We start from the raw sequence: 9,748 nt of genomic DNA, 5'->3' as shown, positions 1-9,748 counted from the left end.
TTGGGGTTTTAATTGACATCATTGTAGCTCAAGTTTGCACATGATGGGAAGAGTGACTCTGGTGTTTTTCAGCACCATTTTATTCATCTAGCATCTTTATGTCAGCTGTGTGCTCGAGTCCGTAATAGTTAAATTAATAATGTAAATTTAACTGTTGCCATTAAAGCAAAGAGCTAATTAGGTCCCCGCTTGCTGACTGGCGGTATGATGCAGTGAGTAAAATGGTGTGAGCGGATAGCTAACACTGCCACGGGAAATATGAATTGAGTTCACTTGAGATTGAACACCCTCTAAGATTGCAAAGGAGGGGAAAATAAAAAGCGTCTCATCTCATTTTTCTAAAAAAAAAAAAAAATCGGGTAATAGTGCTTTTCTGCTTAAAAGTCTTCACTAGGTCACAGTAGCCTTAAGCTTATGCAGAAGACTCCATGTTATAGGACTCCTATAAAGATTTCTCTAGCCATAGTTCCTCTTCACATCTATAGGCCTCTGTCATTGGTAACGCAGGTGGGCCTGGGCTTACTGACCACACTGTATTTTGTGTGTATGCTAATTTCAATTAGTCAACCACTTATGCTGTCTGCTGTTCCATTTTCTCGTTTATAGAATAAAATAGTTAAATTTAGAGGAGTATTTTTTCCTGAGAAACTATGATCATTTGAAGAATTAATCAGAAAAACATTCTTCAGAATGTAAGAATCTCCTAGGTATTTTAGAACATTTTGAACAAGTGGTTTTGCCTAGCAAATGCCAGTTGTACCCTTCAGTAATTGAGACAATTAAAAGTATGCCCGTGCATTTTCTAAACACCTCATATTGTAGCATAACAAACTAATATTTTTTGTATAAGTATGTTACGAATATTGCAAGGGCATCTTTTGTTTTTATTAGTTAAAACTGACAGCTCTACTTATGGAGAGTCCAGCTGGGTAGAATTATGTTTGTAGTCCATCAATGTAAAAATGGCATCCCTAGAGTTGCTCAATACATAACCTACACAATTAAATGTAGCCACAATGCTTGGGTGTCAATACAAATCCAGTTGAGAACACAGGTTATTAGTCAGAGCGATTGTATTACTAACATTCCTATAATTCTCCAAAATATCCAGCACTGCAATGTGTTAAAATGCTCTGGAATGCATGCACATAAGTAAAGCTCAATCTGAGAAAATTTTTAAATCGATTATTTTGAGATCCAGCAATATTGCTTTTCTACCCTCTTCATTTCTTTTATTGACTTCTCTTTTCATTGACACTGGACCATGTTTCTTCTCAAGAATAAAAACAATGTTATTACATTAAGGAATAGTTTTTACTGTGTTACCCACACCAAGAATTATGAGAGCTTCAAGGGAATAATTAGCTAGTGGTGACATTTCAGAGACTAATTGGGAAGATTTTCTGCCTACTGTTGAAATTTAATAACCATTGGGTGGTGAGGTCAAAATGTCACCAGAGAAGAATAATTGACTAGTTTTCAAAAGATCAAGGAAGATCAAATTTCCTTCACCAAATTCTGCACAAGCTGAAGTTTAACTTTAAACTAAAAAATAAAAATAAATAACAAAACCAAAAAAACCCACCTTGATTTGGTCAACTCCCTGATTATGATTATAGATACATTTTTGAAGATATATTCTTACTAAACAAGATCAAAAGAGATCTATAGGTAGAGATCAAAATTGGTAATTAACTAATTTATAATAATGCCTAAAACTGCTACCTAGATAAAAAAAATAATTGCATTAGAAAACCAATGTATTCTATATCTGATGACAGATCTCTGGTTCTGTTAACAAATATTTACTGAGAGAAATACTGTATAAGGAATGAGTGAATAAATTATAATCTCTGTACTTGATATCATATTGATTAAACTAATAAGAGTAGAGAGGATGTGATGAAACTTGGGCACATGGGTGGATAAGGGTAGAAAGGATGGAGAAAAGAAGACAAAGAGTAAGAGAGCATGATATACTTCAGGAAATAAATATAATTCAGCATAGTCCAGGATAAAGTACTAGAAGAGAAATGGCGATAGGTAAAGATAGGGAAATGAACAAGATCCCAATTAAGGAGGGTCTTATAAGTTTTGTTAAGCTGTTGATCTTTTTCTTAAGAGCAATGGGGAGCCATTGCCATGCTTTAAGATGTTAGTTATTAGAATTTTATTTTGAAAGGTTCATTTGAAATTGTGTAGAGAGTAGATTGGATTAAAGAGCAGCAGGAAAAGAGTTGGGCATCTCTGCTATAAGTTAGTGAGACGTAATGATGCTAGAGAGCTAGGAAGATGGTAGTATACCTGGAAGAAGTGAATAGGTGGCCTATTTATGAGATGAAATTCATAGGACTAAACAATTAATTTTACATGTGAGGTGAGTAAGAATGGAGAGTCCAGAAAGATACACACTATTGTACGTGGACACAGAAGTAGCAAATTGCAGGGAAAGAAAATGCAGTTAGTGGTGCACTTGTCTTTAGAACAGTCAAAGTAGCCAATAAACAAGTATTTTGATATAGAAGGCTGAGGATCTGGAGATAGATCTTGGATAAAGGTTTCAATTTGTGCATCATTATAGAAGCCACCAAAAGGCAAAAGATCGCCCAGAAGGAATGTGGAAATGAGAGAGATGGGCCTAGACATGAGGAACATGAGAACTGAAATCATAAGCAAAAAGAAAAGACCCTGAAAGGAAACCTAATAAAAGATGGTAGAAAAACATGGAAGAAAAACTGGAAGGACTTAGTGTCATAGGCAAAAGAAAGAGAACATTTCACTAAAAATGGAATTTCCATATAAGCCAGAAGTTGGAACCTTTCTTCTGCCAAGGGCCATTTGGATATTTATAACATCATTCCCTTAATATAATTCACTTAATATAAATTTATGTTGCTATGAAAAAAAGCTCCTAGATTTATTGAATTTTGAGTACCACCCGCAGTTGCCTTGGCGGGGCCAGACCAAATGATTTTGAGGGCCTTATATGGCCCATGGACTAGATATTCCCCACCCCTGTAATAAACCAAGAAAATCCCCATTGGATTTGGAAAAAGAGAAAGTGTGTTAGAAATGAGGGTAAAAGCATTTTTAGAAGACAATTAGTAACACAAACTTGAATGTGGTGGATCATAAAGTGAGTAATAGTTGAAGAAATGGCACCAATGTGAGTGCTGAGAAGTCTTCCAATAAGTTTGTTTGCATCAAGGAGAAAAATAACAGAATTTAAAAACTGCATTACTTGACAAGATATAATTTCCACACGATTATATTTTGTTTGATTTGACTTGTCTCTTAGTTGTTAAAATGGAAAGAGTTAACCCTACTTTATTCTGATGAGAAAGGAAGGAAGGAAGGAAGGAAGGAAGGAAGGAAGGAAGGAAGGAAAGAAGAAAGAAAAGAAACCAGACCACCAACCATAAACAAGAATAAACTCAAAATGTATAAAAGACTTAAATGTAAGATGTGAAACCATAAAAATCCTAGAAGAAAACAGGCAGCAAAATCTCAGAGGGAGGGAGGGAGGGAGGGAGGGAGGGAGGAAGGAAGGAAGGAAGGGAGGAAGGAAGGAAGGAATTAAGGAAGGAGAACATTAACTAAACTGTAGATTAAAATATTTTACAAGGTGCTTGAGGAGGAAGGAATAGAATCCAGGTCATAGATGAGGGGATCAGCATTGGATGGTATCTTATTTTGCTAAGGGTGCCATAACAAAGTACCACCAACTGGGTGCCTTTAAACAACAGAAATATATTATCTCATAGCTCTGGAAGCTGGAAGTCCAAAAATCAAAGTGTCTTCTTCTAATGGCTGTGAGGGAAGAATATATTCCAGGCCTCTTTCCTGAGCTTGTAAATGGCTGTCTTCTCCCTATGTCTCTTCATATCTTCCCTTTATGAATGGCTATGTTCAAATTTCCCCTTTGTCAATAGGCATTGGTCATATTGGATTAGGGGTCCATCTTCCACCAGGATGAACTTATCCTAACTTAACTAATTACACCTGCAATTACCCTACGTATTTCCAAATAGGGTCACATTCTGAGATACTGTGAGTTAGTACTTCAACATATAAATTTGGGGAGAACTTAAATCAACTTATAACAGGTGGAAAGAGAAACACTTCTTTCAGTATTACAGAAAAGGAAAGAGAAAAGATGTCTTTGTGAGTCTATAGATTTGGTGACGAAATTTAGGAGTTGCCATCTGCCTTTTATTTTCTCTAACATGGAAACAAAATCATCAGTGGGAAAGGAGTCAGACTTGGAAGTGTATGTTTCCTGGGGGAGGTTTGAAAGAGCCTTTGCACACAATGAGCTAGAAGGCTGGCCAGGGTAAATGTCAGGCAGCTTTGACATCAGACTATGATAATTAGTGCAAATAATCAATTATTGAGTGAAGTCCTTCAGATAATAATGTAAGCTCCCATTGGGAGGTCTGCTTTGGTTCTCTAATGGCTTAAAATAAAATGTGTGCCAATTAACTAAGGAAAAGCTGTTGTCAGGTTTACCAGTTAGCCCATTCATTTGGAGACCAGATTACATTTCAGTCTGTTTGTGATCATTCCAGTTTAATGAAAAAACACACATAACTTGAATTTGTATTAAAGCATTTAATATAATCTGTTTCCTCCACTAGATTGTGTTCTGAAAAGGGGTATCACCTTATGCATCTTTGTTTTAAATATCCCCTAGCATTCATTGATACCACTGGTGTGGTCAACACTCAGTGAGCATTCCTAACATTGAACCTTGAGGAATAATGGTTACTCATTAAGTGAACATCAGTGTCCTACTCAGATGGAATTTTTCTCTGAAGGCCTGTCCAAGGGTACACATTTTTTAGAAAAGTAAGGTGTGAGATTCATGCAAAATTGTAAAATTCAAGGATGTAAATGTTATCTGGCCAGTGTTGCTCAGTGGCTGAGCATCTACCAATGAACCAGGAGGCAGCCAATCAATGATTCTCTCATCTTTGATGTTTCTATCTCTCTCTCTCTCTCTCTCTCTCTCTCTCTCTCCTTTCCTCTCTGAAATCAATAAAATATATATATTAAAATAATGTAAACATAGTAAGTTCCAGGAGCAGAGCACACCTGAGCTTCTTGAAGAAATGTAATCAGATGCCCAAACATATAAAAAATTAACTTAATGTATGGTAAAATTATAGCATTGACTTAATAAACTTACTAATGTATTTATAGAATCTATAGCAGGTACCTATGAACAAACAATTATAGATCTTAGGTCAATGTTTTCATATACCAGTATAAAAGAACAATACATAAATATAACATATTAAGAAATATCACATTCTGTCTTGTTTTTCAGAGTGATTGTGTTCTTGAATTTTTCCTCTCTGAGCCTGTGCAACAAACACTTGAAGAATCATCACTTTTGTTCCTCGGCAAGTAATTTTATCATTATTACTATGCACAATTATCGAGTTTCAATATAATTGTGCAAAAAGTCACAACTATAATTTTTTCAATTTGCAAATTAAAATTTCTTTTTAAGAGTGAGGCTTTAAGAGTCTTTTCTAACCATTTCCAAAGCTTCTTAACCCTTTATAATATGTCCTTCAATTTATATTAAACCCAGTTGTGTTTGTCCAATTACAATAACTACATGACATTATATTATTAACTTATTTCAATTAATTGTGTATTGAGATGGAATTGCATGTCAGAGACAGAGTTCTTGCTTCCCTATATAGGTAAATAATGCAGTTTATTCAACATCTTAGGAAGCAACACAAAATAGGCATTAGTAATGATCATGAATTATTTAGTGGTTTCATTCCTATCCTTTAAAGCCCAATAATTACTCTACCTCCCTTATAAAGTCTTCTCCTATTACCAGGATCCCAGAATAGCCCAGCACAATTATTCACCCCATTCTGCCAAATGTGGATAAATTCTAATTAACTTTTCTACCATTTCTTTTAGATTGCCAGAGACTCTTTTTGAATGTCCTATCAATTTGTAATATAGATCCATTGTCAGTGGCCATCCAATACTAATTCTGGTTTTTGTGTCACACAAGATTTACAAACCCATAGTTTTCAACCTTCCATCTTCATTTTATCCAATCCACCTTCTGATTCTCTACCTTTAAGATTAGGCCCATTTGTTTATCACCTCTTCTTGCATCTGACACCCTAGTTACTTACTCCATAGGGGTGTACAGTTCTGTACAACCAGACTTGATTGTATCGTGTAATCATGTATTAAGTTGTATATTTATGCTTTTGTCTGACTTGCATCTGATAGACTGAAAATAACTGTAAACCAAGCTCACTAATCCCCTAGTACACATTGCTCTGTGCTCAAAAATCCTAAATTTATACAGAACTGTTACTCTCTCATCCCTCCATATTTTACTCATTTGACATCACTGAGATACTTTTCTTGTATAGCCAAACCATATACAATATTAAGTAAATAAAGCAATTTCTTACATTTTATAGCACATATCCAATAAATAATGGTTCCCACAATATATAATATTTCTTGTTCTTATTGTCACAATTGACAAATATCTAGCAAATGTCTTCTTTTTATTTTTATTTACTTATTTTTTTTACAAATGTCTCTTTAAAAACACAATTACTAGGGAGGTTTTTCACAATCAAAATTTATAAATTCAAAAAACAAATTTAAAAAACAACATAAGGTTGCAGATGTCTAGAGATGGCAGCCTTCTCAAAGGTGCTAGGTTGACTTCTATTCTGTCACTAACGTGCTTAAAGAAAATAGTCTCTCTGTGCTTCAAAAAATTAAATTTTGCATCACTGTCAAATTTTTCATGTTGCTGATAGTATTACTTCTCTGTAACATATTCTGAAATATATCTGCACACACAAAAATTGGGATTATCATAAAAACTAAAGTGGCTTTTTAATAATTCTGGTTTGTTTATTTCTAACTACATTATACAATGCTCATGATTTGCTTTGGCAGTTATGATCGACACAATATTAGAATCTCAATCTTTTTAGATAATAGGTTGCATATGAAATTCAGTCTATTATCTTAAAAGAACAGAGCTATCTTAGCAAACTGTGCAAATCTTTACAACAAACAAGGATTCACAGAAAGTTGTTCCTTATATTTTTAAAATTATTTCCTTTAATATTTCTAAATTCTTAATACTTTTGTTATAAGATATCAGCTGATTCTAAACAAGATGCACAATATTTTATAAGTACCATTCTTTCAGTTAGTTGAAACTTTGAGCTTATGTTGTTAAATGATCACAGGATAAAATTATTCAAGCATATTAAAATATTTGTTTACATAGGATGATATTAAGCAAAAATCCCAGACCTCCCCATTTTACTACCCCTACTAATAAATTGAGAGAATGAATTCTGGCTACCTATAAATGTCAGCAAATGAACTATAAATATCATATTAGTAATCATTTATAATCCTGGGTTTGAAAGATAGTAATAATCCTTTGTCCTTCCTAACTAAACATGCCTTAGTAGATAATAAAAGAATTTATTTATCTCAAGTTTGCACCCAGTTATCTCTCTGCTTTGGTTAACACTTTTCCTTGGTTTCCCAGAGCCCTTAGGCAGTGCCTAGGTCATGGGCCTGTAATCTGTGCAGTGACACAGGGCACAGGGCTTCGAACTTGTCCTGTACTTGTTTTATCACTCTGCTATCACTGTCTTGAAATTCTTAATAATTTTTGTAAAAGAGACCCAACATTTTTATTTTGCATTTTTATGTCACTGAGCTTCACAAAGTAGGTAGCTGATCCTGCCCTTGGAATAAAGACCAAAATCCTCTTGATAGCATCCAGGCAGAATCTGGCACCCACCAATTTCCCTTCCCAGTCCAATATCAGGTCCTTCCCCATCTTGATTCTTGTCTCTTTTTAGTACCTAGATACCTTACAGATGCAATTTTCTCTGTCTGGACAACTTGAGTCCTATTTCACCTTCTTCATCCTTTTGTGCATCTTCCAGGTATCATTTCAATTGTCCTTGCTCTATACTTTTATTTTGTAGACTAGATATCTACAAAGGCATAATCCACATTTGTATGACTCACCATGGTATCCTCAAGCTTAGTACAGTGTCTGGCCTACTATATAGATGTTCCATAAATAATTAAGTAAATGTTTGATGATAGAAATAACAATAGTGGAAGACACATGGGTATTCTCTACCAAGGTAGCTTGTTGTTCATATTAAAAGGACATGAGAGAAGAAACCAAAATCCAAAATCATGCTACTCTTCCCACACTCAACCACTTCATGTGGAAATGCCCTGGCACAAGAAATTCAAGGCCTCCCAACCACTAGAATCCCCCTGAAATATCGCTTGGAAAAAAATCTACAAATTATCACATTAAATATGATAGATACCAGATACTAACCAAAATGTTTCTGGATTTTACCTTATAGGTCTTTAAATTTCTAATGACATGATCGTCTATACTTTCCCCAGATTAATATAGTCCATGTTAAATAATAATACCTCCATAACAAAATAAAATTATTCATCCTCCATCACTACACAACTCTGACACACAGAAGATAGATTTTTGTCAAAGTATAGGAACAATAGCATAGGTAATGGAGTAGAACATGATCAAAGACAACAGTTGCCAAGGTTAAGAGAATAAACTAATGAACATGTTTAGATGCCACAGATAATTACAAATGATTGCAAACAGGAGCTTTCAATCATTACTTCACATCACTACCTCCAATTTGAATTGTTCATTTAAAAGGGAACTTGAAGCCATGTTCTAGCTACTTTCTCTGGTAGCCAGTAGCTTCAAAGATTACAAAGATTGTTAGAAGAAGAAGAAGGAGAAGGAGAAGGAGAAGGAGAAGGAGAAGGAGAAGGAGAAGGAGAAGGAGAAGGAGAAAAAGAAAAAAGAAACAAATCACAGGCAAATCTCACTAAATATTATTGAGAAATTCTAAATGAAATGTTAGCCAAAATAATTCAATAGCACTAAAAGAATATAGTTTATTTTGACCAGAAATGCAAGAATGGTTCAATATAGTTTACTGTACATAGTATATAATTCATGTTATCATGTTAATAGATTAAGGAGAAAATCATATGGTTATTTTTATAGACACTGACAAGGCATTTAATAAATTTCAATAAACTTTCCAGACAAAATACTGAGATAAAAATAAATGGGTAATTCCTTAACATGAGAAACTGAATCTATCTTGTCTAACCAAAGCCTACATCAGGCATGACAGAGAAACAATATAAAAACATTTCCACTATTATAAAATAAGGCCTATGCCCATGATCATCATAATAACATCACATTGTGCTCAAAACACTAGCCAACATGGGGCTCATTCCTTGACCTCCTTCAGGTCTTTGCTCAAATTTACCTTCTCAATGAGAAGTACCCTAATCATCCCTTCTGAAAGGGCACCTTCCTTTTTCTGGTAGTAACTTTTTCATTTTCTTTTCTTTTCTTTTACCATTTATCACATTCAGCATATTATAAGTTTTTATTTATAACATTTCTTGCTTTTTTATATCTCCCCTGCTACTGTGAAAATGCCAAGAGAAATTTTGTCTAATCTGTTCCAAAGACCTAGAACAGTACCTTTTTTCATAATAGCCCAATAAATATTTGTGAAATGACTAAATGAAATGGAAAAATAAAGCATAAACTTTAGCAAGGAGAAGAAAATATTAATAGTTTGCCAGTAATATGATCAAATACCTATAAAACTAAGAATCAACTGAAAATCTA

The 9,748-nt window shown here is 34.2% G+C and overlaps 1 protein-coding gene across 1 annotated transcript in view; it reads left to right on the top strand.

Moving 5' to 3' along the window:
* The window catches only part of PIK3C2G (phosphatidylinositol-4-phosphate 3-kinase catalytic subunit type 2 gamma), a 242,508-nt gene that overhangs the window by 205,835 nt on the left and 26,925 nt on the right, over window positions 1-9,748 (top strand). Inside the window, exon 30 of the mRNA XM_015570075.1 lies at window positions 5,330-5,405. Coding sequence (XP_015425561.1) covers window positions 5,330-5,405 — 76 coding nt within the window. The remainder of the gene's footprint in view (window positions 1-5,329; window positions 5,406-9,748) is intronic.

The sequence above is a fragment of the Myotis davidii genome, unplaced genomic scaffold (assembly GCF_000327345.1).
Source record: "Myotis davidii unplaced genomic scaffold, ASM32734v1 scaffold346, whole genome shotgun sequence".
Lineage (NCBI taxonomy): Eukaryota > Metazoa > Chordata > Mammalia > Chiroptera > Vespertilionidae > Myotis > Myotis davidii.
The sequence above is the reverse complement of the archived record's forward strand: the minus strand, read 5'-3'. Positions and strand labels throughout refer to the sequence as shown.